General features: G+C 36.3%; 1 protein-coding gene and 1 long non-coding RNA gene across 5 annotated transcripts in view; one reads left to right on the forward strand and one right to left on the reverse strand.

The window, feature by feature from the left end:
* Window positions 1-25,398, forward strand: part of ARFGEF2 (ADP ribosylation factor guanine nucleotide exchange factor 2) — a 39,149-nt gene extending 13,751 nt beyond the window's left edge. For 2 of the 4 annotated variants that reach the window (XM_062588834.1, XM_062588835.1), the window contains 32 exons: window positions 169-317; window positions 735-865; window positions 1,335-1,569; window positions 1,834-1,933; window positions 2,145-2,284; window positions 3,457-3,565; window positions 4,069-4,270; window positions 5,027-5,138; window positions 5,755-5,960; window positions 6,965-7,049; window positions 7,169-7,340; window positions 8,460-8,611; window positions 8,800-8,928; window positions 9,325-9,483; window positions 10,381-10,528; window positions 11,445-11,544; window positions 12,511-12,551; window positions 12,636-12,805; window positions 13,468-13,619; window positions 13,747-13,919; window positions 14,199-14,359; window positions 15,181-15,311; window positions 15,406-15,535; window positions 16,076-16,211; window positions 16,977-17,115; window positions 17,198-17,252; window positions 17,490-17,604; window positions 17,885-18,015; window positions 19,064-19,232; window positions 19,651-19,789; window positions 20,773-20,890; window positions 21,911-25,398. In XM_062588834.1, coding sequence (XP_062444818.1) covers window positions 169-317; window positions 735-865; window positions 1,335-1,569; window positions 1,834-1,933; window positions 2,145-2,284; window positions 3,457-3,565; window positions 4,069-4,270; window positions 5,027-5,138; window positions 5,755-5,960; window positions 6,965-7,049; window positions 7,169-7,340; window positions 8,460-8,611; window positions 8,800-8,928; window positions 9,325-9,483; window positions 10,381-10,528; window positions 11,445-11,544; window positions 12,511-12,551; window positions 12,636-12,805; window positions 13,468-13,619; window positions 13,747-13,919; window positions 14,199-14,359; window positions 15,181-15,311; window positions 15,406-15,535; window positions 16,076-16,211; window positions 16,977-17,115; window positions 17,198-17,252; window positions 17,490-17,604; window positions 17,885-18,015; window positions 19,064-19,232; window positions 19,651-19,789; window positions 20,773-20,890; window positions 21,911-22,087 — 4,466 coding nt within the window. In that variant the 3' untranslated portion in view covers window positions 22,088-25,398. Of the gene's footprint in view, window positions 1-168; window positions 318-734; window positions 866-1,334; window positions 1,570-1,833; window positions 1,934-2,144; window positions 2,285-3,456; window positions 3,566-4,068; window positions 4,271-5,026; window positions 5,139-5,754; window positions 5,961-6,964; window positions 7,050-7,168; window positions 7,341-8,459; window positions 8,612-8,799; window positions 8,929-9,324; window positions 9,484-10,380; window positions 10,529-11,444; window positions 11,545-12,510; window positions 12,552-12,635; window positions 12,806-13,467; window positions 13,620-13,746; window positions 13,920-14,198; window positions 14,360-15,180; window positions 15,312-15,405; window positions 15,536-16,075; window positions 16,212-16,976; window positions 17,116-17,197; window positions 17,253-17,489; window positions 17,605-17,884; window positions 18,016-19,063; window positions 19,233-19,650; window positions 19,790-20,772; window positions 20,891-21,910 lie in introns of those variants that run through there. The other 2 variants (XM_062588836.1, XM_062588837.1) reach the window with 2 other exon arrangements.
* LOC134147583 (uncharacterized) lies at window positions 24,236-25,704 on the reverse strand. Its single transcript, XR_009960035.1, has 2 exons — window positions 25,577-25,704; window positions 24,236-24,632 (listed from the first exon to the last, which is right to left on the reverse strand). It is a non-coding gene; the product is annotated as an uncharacterized LOC134147583 (long non-coding RNA).
* Window positions 25,705-25,819: the final 115 nt, after the last annotated feature.

The following is a 25,819-nucleotide window of genomic DNA, read 5'->3' on the forward strand; positions in this document are numbered from 1 at the left end:
GAATACTTCCTTTGTTATGGCTGAGAAATTCCCTCTGATTTACCGCTGCTGCCTCTCTGTCCCATTCAGTTGTAGAGCTTCACAAATATTATGCCTTTAAAAAAAAAAAAAAGCGGGGGTGTAGGTGCTCAACAGATAAATTCAATTATTTTTCTTTTTCTCCTTCAGTGGCTGAAGAAAAGCATTTAATAGAAACAGTTGAGGCTCTACCTGCATTAGAGACTGCAGATACTGCTTTTTCTGGCTCTAATAATGAAAATGTACAAACAAATGGGATTCCAGATGACAGACAGTCTGTTTCCTCCACTGATAACTTGGTAAATAACTTCACTGGATGTTAACAAGAGATTTCTCTCTCCCTGTGTCTACACTATGCCAACTAATTTCAGTGGGATTTTGGAGGGAAGAAATAAGCTTTTACTAAAAAGTCCTGCTCAGATTTGGAAATTGAGTTTAAGCAGCAAATCCAGTTTAAGTATATGTTGAAAGTAACTGCTTTGAAATTGATTGTGTTTATTGTATTTTAACACTTTGGGGTGGGAGAGGAGTCAATCAACACTATGAAAAGATCTCGATCACTTGTGTTCCTGTTTAGGTTTGGTTTAAATTTTGGAAGTATGTTGTTCTCTAATATGTGGCTGATTCTCAGAGGAGCTATGGAATCTTCCCAATTGCTGTGTTCCTGTGTTCCTTTGCCTTATTGAGGTTTTAATATTGTGATTCTTGCTTGCTAGGAAACAGATGTACCTGGACATCAAGCTGCTGCCAAATTTTCCCATGTTCTTCAAAAGGATGCCTTCCTTGTGTTCAGGTCCCTGTGTAAACTTTCAATGAAACCGCTTGGTGATGGACCACCAGATCCAAAGTAATAAGATTGTATTTATTTTGTTGTCCTCTCCAGGTATCTTTTAGAGACAGAGGATGCACAGTTGTGCAGCTGCTTTATACAGAACAAGGGTTTGGAGTTCCCCTGTTCCAGTTAGGTTGATGATTCTAGAATTGAAGCTTGCTTCAAATAATTAAAGTGTAATAATTGAGGAATTTTTTGTATAATGGACTTATTTACTGTGTTCTTGAGTATAACATTTAAAACTTTTGGAAAAAGTACTTCTCAGTAGTTGCAAGAATCTGTTATTCTAGTCCAAGATGATAATCTTCCTGGACATCTCCAAATTAAGGTGGTCCAGCATTACTTGCAAACTGATTGTCATCTTGAAGTGGATAAAAATAACAGTCATTGCTTCTTGACATGGAAGAAATACTATAATACTTAGACTGAATACAAATGTGTGTGTTTAGAGGTGCAATGAAAATTTTTGTTGAATTTCTTCTAGATCCCATGAATTGCGTTCTAAGATAGTGTCTCTCCAGCTTCTTCTCTCAGTATTGCAGAATGCTGGTCCAGTTTTCAGGACACATGAAATGTTCATCAATGCAATCAAGCAATATCTTTGTGTAGCATTATCTAAAAATGGAGTCTCTTCTGTTCCTGATGTATTTGAGCTCTCTCTAGCCATTTTTCTCACACTGCTGTCAAATTTTAAGACCCACTTAAAAATGCAGATTGAGGTAAGAGGTTTTATCTGATTTATATGATCCTGTAGTTCTTAAATCAAAATACTGAAATGATATGAAGCCAACTGTAACTTAAAAAAAAAATGGCTTAATTTTGTTTGCTAAGTAAACTGGTGTATACTGTGGTTAAATTACAATATGTGAGATGGTTACTATTTGAGAAATTGCTAAATGGAAATGAATCTGTGCAGTTAACCTAGTTTTAAAAATTTTCAGAAAGCTGCAAACATCAGATCCTTTACCTCATTTATTTTGCAGGTGTTCTTCAAAGAGATCTTCCTAAATATTCTAGAGACCTCTTCAAGCTCTTTTGAACATAAATGGATGGTGATTCAGACTTTAACTAGAATTTGTGCAGGTATTTTCACTATTGTAAAAAGTGACCTTTTTCTCTGGAAGCTGAAAAAAGTTCTTTTTGAGACATGCCGTATTTAAATATGAAAAAATGAATTTGGCCCCATAGTTCTTGGGTTAAATATCTGGATTCACCCCTGCTCCAACTGGGTGATTTCCTTTTATAAGATGCTATTTCATAGAATTCTAATACTCTGCTTTCTCTTATTTTCAAGATGCCCAGTGCGTGGTGGATATTTATGTTAACTATGACTGTGATTTAAATGCTGCTAATATATTTGAACGCCTTGTAAATGATTTGTCTAAAATCGCACAGGGACGAAGTGGACATGAGTTGGGAATTACACCTTTACAAGTAAGAATTACAGCTTTGGAGATAACGGTTATTTTATTTTCCATAAATAACAATGTGTCATTATTACTGGCATTTCCAGGGATTCATGTTATGTGTAACCTACCGACATCAGTTATTTTTTGTTAGTTAACTATGTTAGATTAGTTGTAATTGGAAGATGAAACATGATTGATTTAGGTTTTATTTTTCTTCCTGTATGTTTGTTATGATGATAGACTTGTTCTGAGCACTTCTTTGTTGGACTGCAAAGGAAGAAGAAAACTCAGTGAGCCTTCTTTTGCAGTAGTCAAGTGACTTTCCTTCTGGGGCTTGTGCCTCAACAGTTTGTTCCTCTTACATTTGCTTTGCACAGACAAACTTTGTGTGCCCTATCTCCACCACAAGCATTTTATTTTTAAAATTGCACTTTCCCAGTCTTTGGAGTAGCAGTGAGTGTGGACATTGATTTCAGCAAGAGTAGGTCTTTCTGACCTTGACTCTGTCCTACAGCGGTGTTTTTTCCAGCTGAGCACAGATGTCTTTCAGTGCTGTAAAATGAACTTATTGCTAGTCTTGTTATTGCAGCTGAGCGCACCTCGCTCTTTTGGTCAGAGCTACATAAACACTTCGTTTTCCTGTATTTCTTTGACCAGAAAATGGAATACCAAAAGATCTTTATCGCAGTGTTTGAGTAGAATTGTTTACTATATGACTGAGGTAATGAGTCTTGCTTGTGGAGAGATTTGACTCTAGCAAGTTTCTAGATCTTCATAATAATTCATACAACAAAAGGGTTGAGTTTGCATTTTGGATTTGTTGCTAATCAGTTTGGTTGTAGTTATCAGCTGTCAGTAGATCTTAAAGTAGCTGGGATGTGTCCTGATGTCAGTCTGAACTATTTTATGCAGGGTGATAGAAGTGCTTCTTTGTTAAAAGCTATGGTTCCTTTTGGCCTGGGTATATTCAACCTAATCAGTCAAGGAGGAGAAGTTTACTTTTGTACAATTAGTTGATCTCCTTCTAATTGTTAGATTCCAAGTTTAAATCATGTGATGAAATGTCTCCTGAAAACTTGTTTGTATGCATATTTTTACTGAACGAGAGACAGACAGACAGAGAAAGGTAGCATACGCTTTTTGTCACTAAATTTTGTAATTAATCTGTATAATGAAGCAAAATGTATTGTTTTTTAGGAATTAAGCCTGAGGAAAAAAGGACTTGAATGTTTGGTTTCTATTTTAAAATGTATGGTAGAATGGAGCAAAGACCTCTACGTGAACCCCAATCATCAGACTACCTTAGGTAAGGTTGTTTCTCTATGGCTGACCAATTTACTTAGTAAATTGGTCCCTGTGTATATCTAGTGTCTAGAAGTTATGCTGGGTTTTTATGTAAAGATTTGTTTAACAACTGTATGTAAAAAAACTTCATTTGTATAATGCCATTGCAGTAAGTGTCACTCTAGGTGTCTGGTTCAAATACATAGATTCTGTTTTTCAAGAGTTTTATCCAGGCCATCATCAGTACTGTAAAAGCTGCTTTAGGTAGAACAAGAAATGTGACAAATGTTGTGGTTATTAGATTGAATCTAGGAAGAATCTGTCTCTGTAGCTGCTGCTGTTCCCTCTTTAAAGTTTGGATTATTCTATAGCTGCATCTGTTTAACACTGATAGAGGGTAGACTGCTAAAAAGTATATCTGATAGAAGTTTCTAAAGAGATGATATTCTTGTAAGAATTCTTACTATAACAAAAATCCTGTTTGACTGAAATGGACCATATAAATCTCACTCTGTTTGTAAATAGGTTCATATAAACCATCTGAACAGGAAATGAGTGAAGGTAAATGCCTTGACAGTGGAGGAAGACGAAGTAGTGTAAGTTCCTTGGATTCTACTGTATCATCAGGAGTTGGAAGTGTTGGTACCCAGACTGCTGTCCCGGATGACCCTGAGCAGTTTGAAGTCATCAAGCAACAAAAAGAAATAATTGAACATGGGATAGAATTGTAAGTGCGATGGGGGGGGGGAGTTCATTAGTTTAAAAAAGCTAGGTAGGCAATCATATTGTTTCTTAAAATTCTTAAACAGTCAAATTTATAGGGACACTGACATTAAATTTACTGCTTAAGATGCTTGCTGTTGTCAAAAGCTGACTCTGGAGACTACTATAATTTTCAAAAGGAGTTCAATAAAATCTTTGGTCCGAGTGCAGGTGGAGGTGTTGTTGAACAGATTTTCTTTGTGCTGGTTCAGCCATACAGAGGAAAGTTTGTCTACCCAGACAGACATTGATTTGAGCAGGCAGGCTTAATGTTGTCTTCCAGCTTTTACACTATTTGTTGCCTTTTAGTAAAATAAGGTTTGGAGAATGAAATGGTTGTCTGGCAATACTTCACTAACATTTCATTAATTTGAGAATAAGTATTTGTCTGTAAACACTATAAATGGTTTTGAACAGCAGCTTTTTAAGATTTCATGGAAATTCTCCAGTTTTAGTATTTGAGTGGGTCACTCTAACAGTTTGACTTTCTTGGCAGTAACTTCAAAGCTTATCAGCAACTGAATATGTCTTATAAGATGTAGCCTATGGTATGATATAGTTAATATGGTTATATCGTGTTCTTTGACCAAACTTTTTTAAGGTGACATAGAACTACAGCATGGAATCTTTAGTTTTACAGAGCACTTCTAAAGATAAATTTTTATTGGCACTTAGACCTTCAGTTGCATGACCTACTTTCCCCTGTGTTTTGTCTGAGTAGGTTTAACAAAAAACCAAAGAGAGGAATACAGTATCTACAGGAGCAGGGAATGCTTGGCACTACAGTAGAGGACATCGCACAATTTCTGCACCAGGAAGAACGCCTCTGTTCTGTAAGACTACATGCAACAGGATAGTTAATGATGCTTTTAGAGAAATAATCCTGGCCCTCTCTTCTCTTCCCCTGTTCTCTGAAATCTGCCTGTGTGTTCTTGGTCTTTTTCATTAATAGATAACTAAAAGTGTAAGAGTTCTAATAAAGTTTCTTCAACCTCCATTCTAATTTCTATTTACTTGCTGACCTAGGCTTTTTGCTAGAATGAATGCATTTATGAGAAAGTGCTGGAAGGATTCCCCATACATGAGAACATAGAATTTATCTATATCTACATTAGCAATACCTTGCCAACGAAGGAGTGTCATGTACTGCAGCAGCAAAGCATTCTTCACTGCAGATGAGATTTGGCATAATACTGTTTTTCTTAACTGTAGAGTAATGCATGCACCACCTTAGAATGAGGGAAGCAGGAATATAAAGGCTAAAGCCATTTGTTCAGTGATGTTACTGTGTTTTAGTTTTTAGAGGCTGTCCTTGTAACAGTTGCTCTGTCCGCTTCGTGAAGCACATCAGTCTTACAAAACTGACTGCTGTGCAGCTCTTGTGCCATAAACTTTCTTGTGAAGCTGTCAGCTGGATTACACGCTCATAACTGTCTCTTGTGTTTTTAGACTCAAGTAGGGGAATTTCTTGGAGAAAGCAACAAGTTTAACAAGGAAGTGATGTATGCATATGTAGACCAACTTGACTTCTGTGGGAAAGACTTTGTTTCTGCTCTACGTATATTTCTGGAAGGTTTCCGGCTGCCAGGTGAAGCCCAGAAGATTGATAGATTAATGGAGAAGTTTGCTGCTAGATATATTGAATGCAACCAACGGTAATTCAAAACCTATTTGTTTAATAAGTGCTTGGGGACTGGCTTTTTTTGTGTGTGTATGTGGCCTTTAGGGATAAAGTGCAACTTCCACTTACACCAGAAAGGTTGGGCATCTCTACAGATTTGTGTGGGAGCAGATCTTTGTTGCGTGCATCTGTGCTGAACCTCTTCAGTAGCCAGGCAGAATAGTATTCTGCCAGGATTTCCTGGAGGTAAAAAAAAAAAAAAAAAAAAAAAGAAAAACAACACTAAAACTTCACAATACTAATGAATGCTGGCACTTCATTAGATGCCATGTATTTGTTAGAAGAAATTCTTGAAAGATACAAGCCTTGAGCGTGTTAAAATTCTGTAATGTATCAGTTATTCTCTCTTTTTGATCAAATCTAGATTAGTCAAATATCAATAGTAGTAGCAATTGCAAAAAATAAAAGTAAATGGCTTAAGTAGCTAATAAGATGCTGTAGTTTTTGCCTGCTGTTAGTCATTTAACAAAGATGCATATAAATCACTTACATAAAGTAGACCATGTTTCTATTATTTCTGATACAGTAAACATGGTAGCATTGACATGTAGCTAGATATTCAGTCTTAATTGGCTTCCCAGTTAGTCCAGTTGGTGCATCACTATGTCTGATTTTGTGTAATTCCTTATGAAACTCTGTGAATTAACAGTAGCCCATTTTTCTGCTTTTTGTCGAAGGACCCAGGGGAGGATAATATGCAATCTTTTGAGAATAGGTTTAAAAAGTTCAGTCATCCTTAGTACTCAACCTTGTAAAGATAATGCATTTATGTTCTTTTGCTTTTTATTTGCGTTATAAAACACTTGGGGCTTTATGCATTTCTAAAGGATAACTTTAGGCTTTATTGCTCTCTCTTGAATGAATGTCTAGCACTTCTGGGTATTTCTTTCCTGTATATGGAAATAGATCTAATGGACTGAGGAATTAGGGCTCTAAAACCTCTGTTTTATTATTATTTTTTTTTTCTTCCCCCTTCAGGCAAACACTATTTGCTAGTGCTGACACTGCCTACGTTCTGGCATACTCTATTATAATGCTGACTACAGACTTGCACAGTCCACAGGTAGAAATAAAAAACAAACAAACAAACAAAAAAAAAAAACAAACAAAGTACGTGTAGAAGTTCAGACTTCTCTAGAACTCATATTCAAATCTAATACTAATTTCCATTCTCTGTTGTAGGTAAAGAATAAAATGACAAAGGAGCAATACATTAAAATGAATCGAGGAATCAATGACAGTAAAGATCTGCCAGTAGAGTATTTATCTGCCATCTATGAAGAAATAGAAGGAAAGAAAATTGCAATGAAAGAGACAAAAGAATATGCAATTACAAGCAAGTGTAGTAAGCCAAGTAAGGAGGATCTAGAACCTAAAAGCTCACAATGCTCTGAAATACTGCAGTAACTTTCTTTCAGCATGGCATAGTGGAGTTCAGATGCTTTTTGCAAACATCTCTGTGCAATACCTAAATTGCTCCTAAAATGACTAATATAGATATCTGGAATGAAACTAGCTTGGTTATTGTTTAATACTGCTGCTTTTGTGATGGAAACTTAGCTGTGTGAGTTCATCTAGCACCATTGCAGAGGCAATAGAAATTGTAGATTTTTTTTTTTTTTCGAAGTGGAAATGTGGGGGGAATGGTTGGCACTTACATTGTAGGTTGTCTTCTTGCTTTCATATACTAAGCAGCTATATTTTGTGCCTGCCTGTCAATAGCATGTCGTAGTTCAGAGGCTGATAAATCGCAAGGACCTTGTGATAAAGTGTTTGAGAGACTGGAGAGGTTTGTCATGACTCGGTCACCTTTCCTCATCTAGAACAAACATGGACTTCTGTGTAGTGTACACCAGAAACTAGTAGCTCCAATTGTGCTCTGCTCTTGCTAAGAATACTGGGCATTCATTTGATTCTAATTAGTGAATTCTGAATCTTTAACATGTATTTTCTTTAGTGGTTTAGGTATATTTGCAAATTTTCTAGAACAGAACTGTTAGAGATTTGCCTGAAAAGTGAGGTTGCAATCTTTAGGATAACTAAATTAAGTTACTGTTTCTTTTTCTAGCTGGGTGATGGCTAGTTTTCTTTTGAGGACTTCAGCTTAAAGAGAAGATGCATTTTATGTCCATTTTTACAGAAGGAGTGACTTGAAGTATGCCTCTAACTTTCTGTGATCAGGTTTTAGCACCTGGCATATAAATGGAGGGCAGAATTAATTATGTTTAGAGTAAAGTATTAAGTTGGGGTATGCATTTTGGTGCTGAATTCTTGACCTGCATACTATGACAACCTCTAAGTTGTAATGCTTTGGGGAGACTTTTACTGTTAGACTTCATTTTTGTACAGCTTCATTTAACACTTGCAATACCCAGAGCTAAGGCATGGAATCTGCTATTTAAGAAACAGAAGCAAACAACAACAACAACAAAAACCAAAAAAACCTGACCCAACTGTGTGGTGTTCCCCTTAGATGTAGCTAACGAGAAGCAGCGGAGATTGTTGTACAACTTGGAGATGGAGCAGATGGCTAAAACAGCTAAAGCCCTCATGGAGGCAGTAAGCCATGCAAAGGCTCCTTTTACTAGTGCCACTCATCTGGATCATGTCAGACCCATGTTTAAGGTAAGTGTATGAAATTCTCCTTATCTTCATTCCTAAGACAGTTTTACGCTGAAAAAGGTAGAAAATGACCATCTAGAGTTAGATAATGCAACAGATTTTTTTTTTTTTTTTTGGATACATTTAGTCTGCCTAGTGCTTTGGGGTAAAACCTTAACAGATTTCTAAGTGAGGTTTCTTCCTTTCTTTAGCTTGTATGGACTCCATTGCTGGCAGCTTACAGCGTTGGTTTGCAGAACTGTGATGACACAGAAGTTGCATCTCTTTGTTTGGAAGGAATACGATGTGCAATTAGAATAGCCTGTATCTTTGGAATGCAGGTTTGTATAAGACTTTGCATGGAGCTCATTAACAGTAGTGTAGGCTCTGGGAGGGAGAAGACAAATTGTGAACAAGCCATCTCATCTAACTTTGAACAAGTTATCTCATCTAACTTCTTGAAATGGCCAAATAAAAGTAACTGACTTCCCTCACTAACTCTTTAGTTTATTTTGAGATCTTGATACTGTCAAGCTTTTCATAAATTGATCCCCTTCCATTGCTGAATCTTTTATTAGGTGTATTTGTATGCTTGCCACCTGGTCTCCTTCAGATGGAGAGTGCTCAAAATGTAATTGCCAACTATATACGGAAAGAAGATTGTGCAGGCATGCCAGAAGTGGCCTTCTCTAGCTCTTGAGGAACTTAATTACATGGCTTGTTTCTTTGCCTTGTAGCTTGAACGAGATGCTTATGTACAGGCGCTTGCTCGTTTTTCCTTGTTGACCGCCAGTTCTAGCATTACAGAAATGAAACAGAAGAACATAGACACCATTAAGACGCTTATTACAGTTGCTCACACAGATGGCAACTATCTTGGGAACTCTTGGCATGAGGTAAAGACTTGAATAGTTTAAATAGTACAGCTACAATTCCCTTTGAAAACTTGCAGGATTTCTTCTTCTAGTTTGTTTATTACCTTCAGTCTTTGGTAGCTGCATTTAGCTCCCTGTATTTGTCGAACCCTGCTTGAAACTTGGATTCAAGTACATTAATTGGTAGGATTTTTTTTTAATTATATAATCTGTAGTCTTTTTTGGGGCAGACAACCTAATTGTACTGGTCATGTAAACAAAAATATTCCAGCTCATAGCTCCAAACTTTTCTATGAGGTGTTTGGCAACGTTTATAGCACAATCACATAAGAAAATAGAGCCAAAGTAACTTGGTCAGGAACAGATAAAGATAGGCTGTCAGGATCATAAATATTTTCCAAGAGGTCTTTAATCTGACCTAAATCTGTGCTATTGCTAAAAGGGGCATTTCTACTGCTTTATCTTTGTCACTAGTCTTTTGCTGCTTAGTAGTATGAGCCCAGTAGTACTCTAACTGACAGGTTATTTAGACCTGGCTTGCACACACCCCTGCAAATGCTTGTGGCAGCCCAAGGGATGTTGGAGTTGGGGAGAGAGAAAGAAGAGATGGTCTATTTTGTGCAGATGGCAAGGCACAACTTTGGTATTTTCACTAATTCACATTGAAACTTCATTGCTACAAGTTGTAGCTGTGATAGTCTCTTATCTCTCTGGGTCAATGAACTGTTAGGAGGATGATCCCAAAACTGTTCTTCTGAACATGACTTCTTTTCCAGTTACATTAGTAATGGTGTTTCAGCTATATCAAAACTGGTGGTGGTGTCAGAGTTGTTCTAAAGATTGGAGAACCCATGAAGTGTTAGGAATACAAATAAGATGGTATCCTGAAACAAAATATTTAAACATAATCTTTTTCAGATCTTGAAATGTATTAGCCAGCTGGAACTAGCACAACTTATAGGAACTGGAGTGAAAACTCGGTATTTATCTGGCTCTGGGCGTGAAAGAGAAGGAAGCATTAAAGGCTATTCATCTGGAGGGGAAGAATTTATGGGCCTGGGATTAGGTAAAGTTATTAATCTACACAAAGGTGCATTTATAAACCAAGTATAATGGATAAGAAAGCTTTATGTTGTAAGATACAAAAAATATCTGTTTGCCTGCCTCAATCTGAGATTAATGAAACAGAATAAAACTGAATCTGATATTTCAGCATCATTTAGTAGTTACCAACCATGTTCCAACTTTGGTTTAAGATATCTAATAAAACTCCACATTTATTTGTTGGAATGTGAATGCTGTCAAAACCGTTCTATCAGATTTACTAAACTACAGTTTTAAGTGTTGTCATCTCTTTTTACACTGTTTAGAAGTAAAACTATAGAAATGGTATGTCTTTAGGAACTATCGGTTGTTTTGATGATTGGTTGGTTTTCCGAATAGTTTCCCTATCCCTGCATGTAGGATTTGCTATTTCAGTTCATATTAATCCATATAGAATGTACAACAAACAAATCTGACTCTTTTCATTTGTAAATTAAAGAGAGGAAAGTAGGTTGTCTTAATCTTTGGAAAATCACTGAAACAGCCTTGCAGAATGTTACAGAGTTAATGCTATATCCAGCGATGATGGTGATGAATGTAACAAAACTGCACAGCATTGATGGCTCCTCTCTGACTTATAGTGGAAACAATAAGATTTATTATTTAAAAATCTTTTATTAACAGCATTACAACTTCTTAACTTCATTAACCTGAAGGTAAAAACATAACACCCTAAGAAAAATCTCCTTTTTACTAGGTGCTCAATTTTGTAATAATTTGGCACAGATCAGACAAAGCACCATCTGATCCATATAAATTACAAGCTAATAGTCTCTTTTATCTACTTGTATGAAGTTTGGGGTTACCTTATATTTAAAGGTCACTATTTCATGAGGCTAAATAGTGATGTTGAATTTTATTTTATTTTTTTATTGTAGGTAACCTAGTTGGAAGTGGAACTGATAAACGGCATATGGCAAGCATTCAGGAGTCTGTGGGAGAGACCAGCTCACAGAGTGTGGTGGTAGCAGTAGACAGGTATGGAGAATATTATCTTTCTTACAACTTGAAATTACTGGCCATTCTCACTTCATCTGCAGACTCTTGTCAGGCACTTTAGTTCTTGAAGTCTTTCTCTCTCTTTTTTTTTAATTAAAAAAATTAGCAGTTTTTGTTTTGTAAATCCCTATCATAGTTGTCTCTGATCGATGTGCATGTTAATCTTTCTGGAGTTAGGCTGAACTGGACTGGTATCTGAAATTAATAAATACCCTTATTAAATCACACCATTTTTTGGTCTTGTGAACTTCAGTATTTCAGCATTTCTTTATTTGCTGTTCTGAGGTCTTTTATCCATTAGTCACTGTGGTTTTTTTCATATTTCTCATCTGTGTCTCTACACTGTTGTATGAAGAGGCATTTCTAACACAGGCAATGTGTTTGAAGGAGACTTTTGTAATTACAGAAACTGTTAGGCAAACCTGTGGAATCATAGGTTCAGCCTTTTAGTGTTTCTTGTAAACTCTTCTCAAGACTCTGAACAACTGAAAGAGAGAGGGATGATTGCAAGTCTTTCTGATATCTGTTTTAACAGCAACAACTTAAACTACTCTTGAACTGCATAAAAATCAAGGTGGTGGTGACTGGCATCCAGTAAAGTCTTGCAGCAAAACTTTCTTAATGTTTTTTCATTTTTCCTTATCACGCAAATGGGTCTTCAGGCAATACATGCACATGAAGAAAAATGTGAGCCTGTGTTTTTTTTCCTGCAGCAGGGGGGAACGTAGGAAAGTGTTTTGCAGCAGGACAGTGAATATGCAAAACTGGAAGGAGAAGGACATCAACTTCTGCCAAGGAATAAAAATAGAACAGTTGCAGAGTTCATGACATAGAGGGTTATGAGATACCTTCAGGGGAGGTGGTGATGCTTGCCTACAGTGCTAAGATATATTGACTCTTGGGGATGTGCAGCTAAAATTGTGACTCATTTTATTTGTTCCATAGGATATTTACAGGCTCAACTAGGTTGGATGGAAATGCAATAGGTATGTATGCTGACCATATGGTGGTTTACAGGGACTATTGCAGTGTAACAGCCTGAACTTACAGTAATGTGTTTTAATGTTCAGTTGACTTTGTCCGATGGCTATGTGCTGTTTCCATGGATGAGTTGGCTTCCCCACACCATCCACGTATGTTCAGCCTGCAGAAGATAGTGGAGATATCATATTACAATATGAATCGCATTAGGCTACAGTGGTCAAGGATATGGCAGGTGATTGGAGATCACTTCAATAAGGTAACCTGAAAATCAAAGTTACAGCAAATACATGAATGCAGCAGGATTTGTTTGATCAGCTTTTTCATTTTGTGTTCTTAAGTGGTGTAGGCTCTGTTGTGAAAACATCAGGATCCATTAAAGGCACTAAGTTTCCAGCATCTGAGCTGGGAAATTTTGAACAATGTTTAATTAGATACAAGATTCTAATTCCAAAGGGAACAGACATTTAAAAACTGAAAGAGTATAAGTAGAAATGGAATTAGTGGAAATAATCTTTAACTACCTTTTTATATAGTCTTGTATTTGTGCTTTTCTGTGTGCCTTTGTATCCTCCTGATCAAACGTGAGAATTGTTTCCCTCTTAGATGATCCTTAAACAACAAAGGTATTTTGTTTAGGAACTTGTACCGTGTTACCCTTCTAACCTAATAGTTTTGTGTGTCTACTTGGTGATTATAGTAGTTCTTCTGCACTTCTTGCATACAGGATCTCTGGGGCTTTTTACATAGATAAAATGTTTGAGATAGCTCCTTCCAAAAGTAACCTCTAATTTTCTAAATATCTGAAAACTAGAAATGTGCCAAAGATCCTCAGCTGACTGATACAAAACTTATATGATGAATCAATGCAAGTTGTAGTATGCTAGCTGCTAAGTGTCTGAAAGTTTGCTTTTCTTCTAGGTTGGATGTAACCCCAATGAAGACGTTGCCATCTTTGCAGTAGATTCATTAAGGCAGCTGTCAATGAAGTTTCTTGAGAAGGGAGAACTAGCCAACTTCCGTTTTCAGAAAGACTTCTTAAGGCCTTTCGAGCATATTATGAAGAAAAACAGGTGTGCATGCACAAGAATTTCTGTGTTAGCTTGCTTTAGTCCTGTTTAAAGATGTGCTCCAATGCAGCTTGGATTCTCTTGTATGTGGAAGTGGCAGTTGACATCATGTTAATTTCTGCTTTTTAAGATCTCCAACTATTCGGGACATGGTAATACGCTGTATTGCTCAGATGGTGAACTCTCAAGCTGGTAATATTCGCTCTGGCTGGAAGAATATCTTCGCAGTTTTTCACCAAGCAGCTTCAGACCATGATGGGAATATTGTGGAGTTGGCCTTTCAAACTACAGCACATATAGTTAGTAAGTAATAGTTGACAGATGCAAGTACCAAAATTAAAACAGCTGTGATTCTAGTTAAAAAGGTCTAGCAGAAATAGACTCTTGTATTACTAGGTAAATAAAGATCTTACAGCCAGATTTTTTTAAACTCTGCAGTTAGGTCTTACCTGTTGCGTTAAGTCTTCTGATTTCCTATGGATGGGGGGAAAAAATAGCTACAGTAACCTCCTACAGATGGCTAGTAGTAGTAAATTTCAGTATTAATAAATTTTTAAAAGTACTTCCATTTGTTTTCCACAGCAAATATTTTTCAACAGCACTTTCCAGCAGCAATTGATTCATTCCAGGATGCAGTAAAATGCCTTTCTGAATTTGCCTGTAATGTAGCATTTCCGGACACAAGCATGGAAGCTATTAGACTTATTCGTTACTGTGCAAAATATGTTTCAGAAAGACCACAGGTATCTTCTTACACGTTTACCCTTCTATATTACTGCAGCATTTTCTCCTGTTAAACTGAGATTATTCTTGTAGCCAAGAAGTAGCTCTCAAAGTTCAGTCTCAAAGAACTGAATGTTTGTATTAAAAGTTTATTTAGAATAAGGCTCCATTTTGGTATTACGTAGGCAGTAAACTAGGAGTAGTAAAAACATTCTTAAGCTCTTTTTTGGTCTAGAATGGAAATAACTGAATTAAATAGTCCTTTTTCTACAATGTTAGGATAACATGGAAAATAAAGCTTCATGTTATGTCACATTAATTTTGTCTAGTTAAACTAGCTCCAAACAACTTTTTTGCTACATCTAGGTCTATTGTATAAATATTTAATAAAACATTCACTTTGCTGACAAGAGCCTCAGGTTAGATTACAGTTGCATGTGAATGGTTGCAAGATATGCATGGTATATGCCGAAGAAGCATATAACTGGTTTATATGCAACTGTTAATCTAGATCCTATTATTACTTATATATCTATATCTATAATTTTGCTGTCACTGTTAAACATGCTTTTTAGTGCTGAAACCTCTGCAACTTGCAGAAACCTTTGGCAGGTCTAAAATAAAACTGACTTGACGTAAATACTTTGTATATTTTCCAGCTATCTTCACAGATAGATACCTGTCTCAGTTTTCTTTTTGAAAGAATGAGTGTTACAGCAGAAACTGAGCTAACTTTCCAGATCAATTTATAACATTAGAAGTATCTGTAATGCTTCAGAATTAATATATTTTTTTTTCAGTTTTCTTTTTTTCCCTTGTTTTTTTCCTGCTCATCTCTAAGGTATTAAGAGAATACACAAGTGATGACATGAATGTTGCTCCTGGGGACAGAGTGTGGGTCAGAGGATGGTTCCCTATTTTATTTGAACTTTCTTGCATCATCAATCGTTGTAAATTAGATGTTCGAACAAGGTAGTAAAACTCTTCTGATTTTTGTTTGTATACAATTAGCGAAAGAATCACAGGTAGCCATTTTAACATCTTTTCCTATAATTGTTGTTTATAGAGGCTTAACAGTGATGTTTGAAATAATGAAGAGTTACGGCCATACTTTCGAAAAGCACTGGTGGCAAGATCTGTTCAGAATTGTGTTTCGAATTTTTGATAATATGAAATTGCCTGAACAACAAACAGAGGTAAAAAGCAAATGAAGTCTTGAGTTACATTTTTGGGAGAATGAAAGGGTTACTGAAAATCTGGGAAACGAAAACAGTTGTGGTTTATTGCCCTAAAAGGAATCAACAGAATTAGTCGTCTTTTCTAGAACTCCCAACAGTCCAGGCAAATTGTATGGTTTCTCTTAATGTACTTCAACCCTCATGACATTTTATTTGTCATTATGATACCACAGAATGCAGCAGAACATGAAGTGTGTATGAAGCTACTAAAGCGGGTAGTTTCCAGGTGGAAACTTGTCAGAGATACCCAGTGACCTATTTGTCTGTTACCAGGGAGAATATTCATCATTTGTGAAAGTTTATAGCCTTCTGCAGTGATCATGTGGCTACCTAAATGCTTCAGACAACAGACATCTCCAGTAGTGGGATTTTTTTAGCTTTATCTAAATTCTGTTTCTCTCTTCAGAGGTCAGCTCCTTTTTTCTAATAGCTGTTCATAAGCCAAGTGGTATCATAATAGAAACCACATAAAAACAAAGGCTTCTCATTTTCTAACAGAAATCTGAATGGATGACAACTACATGCAACCATGCACTTTATGCAATCTGTGATGTATTTACGCAATTTTATGAAGCTTTAAATGAGATCCTTCTTCCTGACATATTTGCACAGTTACACTGGTGTGTAAAACAAGGTAGCTTCTTTACTTATATCTTTTGATGAATGTCTTTTTAGAATGCTCATTTTTAAGGAGAAAGTTAACTGAATTTTGGAAGACCACTAGAACAGTGAGTTAAGTAATAGATGTGTATTGTATCTTAAATATTCCAAAATCATTCTATTTAATCAGTTAGGCAACTCATTTGTTAATAGCTTTATGGTGCTGTTGTAACAGAGCAAAACCTCTCGAAGAGTTGTGTAACCTCTTGAAGAGTTGTGTAATTTTTTGCCAACAGCTTTTCTCTGTTTGGCTGCTTGGATAAAATTCTTAATTTACTTACACGTGTGTGTGTATGTATGCATTCTGATCTCCCTCTTTCCCAGTACTTTTAGAATGACTTTCTAAAAAAAATAGTTTATTTTGGGCTTTGACTTTTGTGCCTGCAATCCTGCAGTTTGCTAGCATGGAACGTGAGGGGCTAGTTAGGAGGAAATGTAAGAACCTCTAATTTGTATTTTCTTTTTTTCATCCCACTATAAGCTTCTGTCCTTTGTCTTTTCTGTTTGGATTTCAGTCCCATGATGTCTGTTTTTAAACAATATTTTCTGTTCAGTAGGATCCCAGGTTTGGTGTTACTATAATACGTTTTACAAGTAGGTTTTGAACTATTGTGGGCACTTTGTACAAGCACAGTGTATCTCTGAAAAAAAAATAAATAAAAGCTTCATAGAGCCATAATAAAGAATAATTTTCATTGTTATTGTAGAAGTTGATAAGTATGAAACATATCATTCACAGATAATGAACAGTTGGCTCGATCAGGTACGAACTGTCTGGAAAACCTGGTAATACTAAATGGACAGAAATTCAGTCCTGAAGTCTGGGGCCAAACATGCAACTGTATGCTAGAAATCTTCAAAACTACCATTCCTCATGTGTAAGTATATAAAGTATAATTCTAATACTAACAGCTGTTTCAGAGCAATAGTACTTATACAATTTTTCTTTTTCCTATGAAGATTGCTTACATGGAGGCCTGCAGGAATGGAGGAGGATTCAGCTGAAAAACACTTGGTAAGAGTTATTTCAGTGCAATAAATTAAGCTGAACACTAGTGTGTTAGGTTAGTTTTAGAAATACTTTATTTCAGTAAATGCATTTGAAAACAAATACTGTATTTGATGGCATTGTGAAATAAGATATAAAGAATGGATGGAGGAAACCTTTGAATCTAAGATTAGTTAAATTATCTAAAAACTGGTAGTTGAGTGATAGTTTTTTGGATTATCAGAATTCTTCTACATCTTCTAGGATGTGGACCTAGATCATCAGTCTCTAAGCAGCATGGATAAAAATGCTTCGGAAAGAGGACAGAGTCAATTTTCAAATCCTACAGATGAGAGCTGGAAAGGTGGTCCTTATACAAGTAAGGTTACACATGAGTTAATAAACTTTTATAGCCACTCTAAATCCATCTCTGCAGTCTTTCATTGTGTGTTGGGGGAAGCTTTAGGGCACTTGATAATTTCAAATGTAAGTTGTAAAGACTCAATGTAGCCTCTTACTGTTTGGAGAGAAAGTGTTTACGAGGTGATTCACAACATCACAAAATATGAAAATGCTAATGGTAGTGTGGAATTTTGCTAACCTGTTGTAAGTGTGTTTTATAAATTACTTCTAAAATTTGTTTTGTTCCATTTCATTAGACCAGAAACTATTTGCTGGCCTTCTTATAAAGTGTGTGGTACAACTGGAATTGATACAAACCATTGATAATATAGTATTTTATCCAGCAACAAGCAAGAAGGAAGATGCTGAGCACATGGCTGCAGCTCAGGTACCATCAGATTTACTTATGCTTGTGGCAGTAAAATGAAAAGATGTACTTGTAAAGTACATTTACACAATGGAGTATATATAGCTGTGTATGTAGTTAGCTTTCAAAAGTACCCTGATTGTATTGTTTCTCTTTGCAAGTGATTCCTTGACAGTCCACCTGTTTGTGCATGTTTTATAATAAATGCATATTCATTAAGAATGTCTCTGGGTTTTGGCAAGAGAGTTCTCTTACTTAGCAAGAGAGTCTTTAAAACTGTTAAGAGCCTTTATTTAGCTGTTGAGGTTGTGCTCAACATCTAGGTGTTTACAAAGGAGGAGCTGCAGAAGTTGTACTTTAACAAGGTTAACAATCAAGATTTTAATTTATTACCAGCCTTGGAAAGGTCCTTGTCCCTGATAATGGGACATTCATCCAATTGTTATGATTTCTAGGGAATACTGCAAGGTAGCTCTTGCTTCTCTTTGTTAATTTAGCCCTAGGCTGAAAGTTTAGGTTAGTGCATTAATATTTTGAGGCATGGCACAGTTAGATTCCTAATGAAATTAGTTCAAAAATTTGAGAAATTTTAAAGAATCTTACGACATTAGCCCAAGATGGAGAATTTTTACATCTCGCAGCATTTAAACTTGCATTATTTTAGTGAGTCCTACTGGTATTCAGAATTCTGCAAGACTGTCAGTCAACTCCTAGGAGAAACGTTCTCCATTGAATTGCTGTGACCTCATGGTGGCTTGATATGGGAGGCCCTTTCTTTTTGTCTGGATACCCCTCAGTATGATACCTTTTCCTTAAAATATCTCACTGAAAAGACTACAACTAACATATTTTTAGGCTTACTGGTCTTCGAGTGTGGGGTTGTTTTTTGTTTTTTATTATTTATTTTTTAGCTCTGTAGATTAAATCTGCTATTCTATATTGCACTAATTTCCCTTGTATCTAAAAATGGAATCTTGCTTGAGTTAGTGTATTGTCTCTGAAGTATTAAAGTCTCTTAAGACTATATAATAAAGCTAAATTATTGATGCTGTTTATCTGTTTTTTTCAGAGAGATGCACTGGATGCAGATATCCACATTGACACAGAAGACCAAGGAATGTATAAATATATGTCTTCACATCACCTCTTTAAGTTACTAGATTGTTTGCAAGAGTCTCATTCATTTTCGAAAGCCTTTAATTCAAATTATGAACAGCGAACAGTCTTGTGGAGAGCAGGTGAGGCTTTTATTTTTAGCTTGGTGGAAAATACTGAACTTCATTTGTGATTTTAAATATATCATGAGATAGAAACAATATTACTACATTAATCTCTACAATTAACCTGCCACTGTTGCATGCTTTTATTACTTGTCTGCTTCCTAGTGATTTAAGAATAATTATTTTCTATATTTTTCATTAAAGTAAAACCACACAATTTGCACTGCTGTAACTAAATGTCTTTATAAAAATAGACTAGATGTCCTTCCAAATCAAGAAGGAGAAAATAGTGTCAAACAAGAAATCAGATTCATACTACCGTTTCTTAGTGGAGATATTGCTGATAAATTTTATTTCTTGTCTGGTAACTACAAATGTGGATGTTTTTCCCCCTTTCCCCTCACCCCAACCTCTCCCATATGTAACTGATTTCTAGGGTTCAAGGGTAAATCAAAACCTAATCTCTTAAAACAAGAGACCAGCAGCTTGGCTTGTTGCTTGAGAATACTCTTTCGAATGTATATTGATGAAAACCGCCGAGACTCCTGGGATGCTGTGCAACAACGGCTGCTCAGGTAAAAGCAGCTAGCATGGAAATACATTGGTTATGGTCTGTGCTGCTTTCTGTCAGCTCAGATGGCTACTAATGTTCTGTTTTAAGTTGCTAAGCAGAGCATGTGAAGTATTTGAAGTTTAATAAAGAACTGCTCTTAAAGGTGAATTTAGCAATAAGGAAATGATCCATTCAGAATAAACAAAGCACCTTCTTGCCTGATTTACAAACTTTTCTTTGTAAAAGTAGTGGTATAACTATTTTTCATATCTGGTGAGTACAGTATGATATTCAGAGGTATAATGGATACAGTAATTTAAACAGAAAGTAGCATAAGGTACAGTATGCATGGAACTTAATGTAAACAAAGCAAATGATGGTAAGTGATTTTAAAAAATGGTATCGGGGTGCCTTCTATTTGAAAGGTGAGTTGTTGCTACTTAAAAGTTCAGATAACTGATCTTGAATCAAATCTGAACAACTCTTAAATTTGTAGGTCATTGGCACAAATTCAGTGGAGTTCATTAGCATTCTGATTCATCAGTACCTATGGGCATTATTAATCTTGGTGTGTAAAAGGGGGGACCCTGTTCCTTTGTTAGTTAGCAAAAAAAAAAAAAAAAAAAAAAAAAAAAAAAAAAAAAAAAAAACATAATTAATGGCACAGATTGTGTCTTGTGCTGACAGTCATTACAACTCCTTCATCTTTAGCTTGATGCTTCTTTATTAACGGTATGAAAAGTATTCCAGTTCATTTTTCTAACAACCCTAGTAACTGAAAATTTATTAAGGCAAATTTATGTAATTAACGTTGTTGCATATTATTGAAAAATTTCCAATAGAATTCCATCATATTTGAAAGCAAAATCTGTTATGAGAGGACAAATAGGGCATGTTACAAAAACTTTGTGTGTGGTATGTGTATGTTTGGGGGGGGGGATGGGGTGGGGTTTTTTGTTTGTTTTCTGTTTTTTTTAATGGATTGTTTTGAACTGTTATCTCTAGTGTATGCAGTGAAGCCCTGGCATATTTTATTACGGTGAACTCGGAAAGCCACAGAGAGGCTTGGACCAATCTACTGCTGTTGCTTTTAACAAAAACACTAAAAATCAGTGATGAAAAGGTAAGAATGGGCTGGAAGCAGTGTCTGTTTGCATTCAAGTATTTTTCTGTATCTCTGCTATTGAGTTCAGTCTTTGCTCTCCTAAGACATAATTCAAGATGGCTAGTTCACTTATTCACATAGATGCAATCTCTCCTTGAAATAAAGGAATCATTAAATCTCTGTGTTGCAAGCATTCTGCATTGTAGAAATGGACCCTATCCATAAAAGACAACAGCTCTGGTATAGAAATGTTAATACGTTTCATATAGAAGCACCTTGAATGTGCAACGAAAGGAACGTATTTTGTGATATAGTGATACAGATGGTATAGGTAAACTTTACCAGTGTAAAAACTGGGATTCTTGTCCCTTGATAGCAGTGGTGAAGAATTGTCTTCAGAGTTTTAGTCCTTCTGAGGAAAACTAATGCGAATGTTCATTAGTTTAGCATGTGTAGAGAAAGCTCTGGAAGTTGTTTAAGCTTCCCCCTCCTTCATTGCAAAGGATGTAATTCCACTTCACTCTTGCATATTTTAGGATGTCTTTCTACAAGTTACTAGTATCTTAAGAAATCGGTAGTAGTGGAATATAGTTCCTCAGGGAACCATATGTAGGTTAGAATTTTTCTCAGTTATCTCTTACCTAGAGAAGAAAGAAGTGAGAGATCTGGTGGATGTAGAGCGTTATAGTTGGTATTTTGGAGGCGTAAGGAGCAACTGGGCAAATTCATATTGGAGAATGGCTTTTCTGTAATGTATAGGCTTTGATATCGCCTCAAATTTAGGAAATCTAAGCCATAAATTGGAATCTGACTCTATTCCAGGCAAGTATTGCCATATGCTTGCCCTCTGTGTGTTTTTTCTGTAGGCATCTGCTAAGGCTGATGTGGAAAACAGACATTGGGCTTGATGGCCCTTTGGTCTGATCTAGTGTGGTCCCTTCTAATGGGCGTAGCCGTGGATGTGGGAACAAATTGAGCTTTTGTGTGGTAATAGAGAATAATAATCTTTTTTTTTTTAATATATATTTTCTTTAATAGTTTAGGGCACATGCTTCAACATATTATCCATATTTGTGTGAAATCATGCAATTTGACCTGATTCCTGAGCTTCGAGCTGTGCTACGGAAGTTCTTCCTGCGTATAGGTGTTGTGTTCAAAATCTGCATAACAGAGGAGCAGATACGGACAACTGGGACAAAATTACCTCCATGGTAGCTGAAAGTAGAGTTAGTTACTGCTGCTTGTACATAAAGTGACGTTCTACAGATGGATTAAAGTGGATGGCAGAGGGGAAAAATGGGACCCTGGTAAATCAACAGAGCAGCAAGTTACTTTTACCATAATGGCAATTTGGGGGGAGGAAAAAAAAATTGTTCTGTCCATCCTACAAAATTATCAGCAGTCTATTTTATTTAAATTGTTGCTTATGGAGCTAATACAGTAAAAGTAAAGTCTATTTGTTTCAATGCTAGTCATACTTATGATCAAGTCCGTCTCTTCTTATCTTTTAAAAAAATTGTTCAGTCTTGCCTCCCAGCTAAATCTTAATCAGCTGGAAATTACTCCTTAATAGAAATTATGCCCCGTGCAAATTAATATAGTTGTATAGCCTTGCAATGTTAGCACATGTGTTCAAAATAAACTATACTGCAGTGCTAATGACCACCTAAGATCATTCTGTTTTTTCTTTGTATGCACCTGACTAGACCAGATAGTGTATTTAGTTTGTTGTAGACGACCTGTAGGATGTCCCAGTTGGGAAAAGGGTTTTCGTCCTGTTTAGCAAGTCATTTAAAAACACTTTTTTTAATAGCAGTACTTCATATTCTGAAATGTGCTTTTGTTTTTATGGAAGGTTTTACATCAGGAATACTCAGTAGTATTTACTCTGTTTAGGTCATTAGTCTTGCATTAATTGAAAGCATTAAAAATTGAACACTTTTAAACTTTCCATTGACTTTCATACATTGCTGGATCATGGACCAAGCATCTAAAGTAATACAATAAATGGGGTTTTGACAATAACACCTTCTTTACCCTGGGCTATAATATTCAGTAGTAATTCTGTCTGTTTAACAAGTAACCTATCCTTAATACATATCAGGGTTGTGTCTCTTTTTAGTGCAGATCTGAAAGTGCTGATTGTCTTTCTTTTTCTTTTTTTTCTTTTTTTTTTCCCCTTTATGTCTCACTTGTAGTTCCTATTATGATCTGGAAAGAAAACTGAACTCTCACTGGAGTGCTCTATCAAATTTCAACTTAAGCTCATACATGTACTGTAACAGTTTCCAATACACTTCTGTGCTTGGAAGTACCTATAAAACAAATGTGGCTTAACATTACAGCTTGGTTTGCCCTATGATTTTTTTTTTTTTTTTTTTTAAGAAAGACTTCAGTTTTCTGTGGTAATATGATACCAATTTTAACTGAAGTACTGCAGAGCTGAGTTCTGTCCTCTGACCAATTTTAATTGCAAGTTGAGCTTTCTCTAAGCAAAGCATGGCAGATAGGAGGGTAGGTGCCACTTCATGAAATACAGTAATATATTCAGCACTATGCTAACTATATCAGGAACCCTGAAGTATAACAGTATTTTAAAATAAAGAATGGTATTAATGGTATTTTTCATTAGAAGTTGAGTTTCCTGGTGGGGCAGCCATAGTTGAAGTAGTGTTGGGATATTCCCCTTTCAGAGCTGTTGAGTATGGGTGTTTGCTTTAAGCTTTCTTCAAAGGTTCAAATGCTGCTCTTTCAGTAAGCCAATTTTTCCTACTTAAGCAGTGTTTGGGAGTGTTTTTGCAGAACACTACTGGTAAGGTTTTCACATTATATATATTTTTTTTTTTAACCAAAGAAAAGTAAATGGCAGTTGTAGCTTTTTAATATTTAAATGCCTGTTAAATGTATACATTAACGTTTAGAAAAAAGGAATACGTGGCTATATTTTTACCTTAAGGAAAGACTGAAAAATTAGTAATGCCTATATTCACCTTGCTGCATTTGAAATGTCCTTTTGTGTTGCATTTAGTGTAGCTGTTCACTCCCTTGTAATGTCATTTCATCAATTACAGTAAAAATGAAGTATTTATTTTGATACTATTTAAATATTTAAATGAACTATTCTTTCTTCCTGTCCTAGATAGTCCTAAATAAAGTATTTGAAACTTTATTTGAAACTTTGTTTTTCAGATTTTGAATGTGTCACAGCCTCATTGAATGTACACCCTTTGGTCCTGTCAAAACACAGTTTTTCTAAGTTGCATGCTTTCTCTGTATATTTCAGTTTTGAAAGCCTTACAACTTGTCTTGGAAATAGTCTCTTAATTTTCAGATCTTAAATTATTTTACACATGCATCATAGGCTTTATTAAGTAAAGCTTTTATTTATACCATCTGTAAACTGCTGAAATTAGGTACATGACATCAGAACCATTCTAGATTTATGCTGTGGTGCATGAAGGAGATAGGGACTGGAATGCAATAGGATTACAACAGCCTTAATCCTGTCATAGTTTTGTGGAATTGACTGTACACATAAAGCAATAAGAATGTGTTAAGTGTAATATCTGGAACAGTTGTGTTTACATCAGCTGTTTAGTTTCCCTTATACACTCAGAAAGAGCATAATCCGTAGACATTTTAATGAAGCTAATAATGCTGAGCCAAAACTCCTGAAGCAATCACTGCTGGTTCTGATCTTCTACTGGACTGCTGATGCTGACTGTAGCTGCCTCTGGTAGTTTTATTGGCTTCAGTGGATCTGTATGAATGAGAACAGCATTCTTTGTCAGCATATCCTGGAAGAGATCAAGGCCTCTATGTGCAATACATGGAGAAACTATTAAAAAATAGCTTTTAGAGATTTCAAATGGTGTTATGCTACAAATCATAGCTAAATCAGCTTATAATTTAATGGTATAAATGGAGAGACTCTCCATGGTATTTTACTACTACTTACTGTGCAGCCCTCTATGAAATAGAGGAGGCAGGATGCTAATGAACCCTAAAAAACCCCTTTCCAAGAAAGAACATAACTTTTGAAACAAAGGTTTTGTTACCTGTATGTCTCATATCTTGCTGTGTTAACAGAACAGTTAAAATGGCTTTCAGTAATACAACCAAACACCCCTGAATATACAGCTCAGTCTTACAGTAATTTTAAGAATTAGAAAAACTTACAGTACCTTTACTCTGAAGTAAAACTAAGCTCTTTTCTCATCAAAAATGCAGCCTTCTGTAATATGTAAATTGTTTGTTCTGCGCCTTTAATGTTATTTTTGTGCAAAATGTATGTTTTTAAATATTTTAAATGGCTATGGTTTTTTTGAGATCTCCACATTAAATGCATTTAATATCAATAACTTGAAAGAGCATTCCCTTGTCCAACGGATGTATACACTTTTGAGAGAATAGTGACTTCTCTGGAAGGCTATGTAAAGTTTTCTACATTTAAAAAAATGTATATTATTACTAAAATACTCCATGCTTTAATCAAGTGGTAAATCAATAAAGTTTTCCAAAGCGCAGTTTGTTCTTCATGGAGCTTTTGGAGCGCTGTGAAGCGGCGCCGCGGTACTACGGAAATGAGGGAACCGCCCGGGCCTTTCGCGCTTCCCCTTCCCTCCCGCCCCACAGCTTCGGGGGGAGGCGGGTTGGGGAGAACTGCGCGCGAGCCCTTTCCTACGAGCCAAAGCAGCAATTCACCTTACAGCCCCTTGTTAACGAACAACGGGAATAAATGGCCTCGCCCCGTCCGCGGCTGCTGCGCGCAGCGGCCGCCGCCGCGGCCTGCAGGGCCGCCCCGCGCTCTGCGCGGCCTTGTGGGAAGAGCCTCGCCATTGGTCGGCCGCCTCAGCGGGGAGCGCGGCGAGGATTGGCTCGCAGCAGAGCGCGTCGGGGAAGGCGGGGTCGCTGATTGGCCCGGCGGCCGGACGGTGGCGCCGCCCT

This window comes from Rhea pennata, chromosome 16, assembly GCF_028389875.1.
Source record: "Rhea pennata isolate bPtePen1 chromosome 16, bPtePen1.pri, whole genome shotgun sequence".
NCBI classification, from domain to species: Eukaryota; Metazoa; Chordata; class Aves; order Rheiformes; family Rheidae; genus Rhea; species Rhea pennata.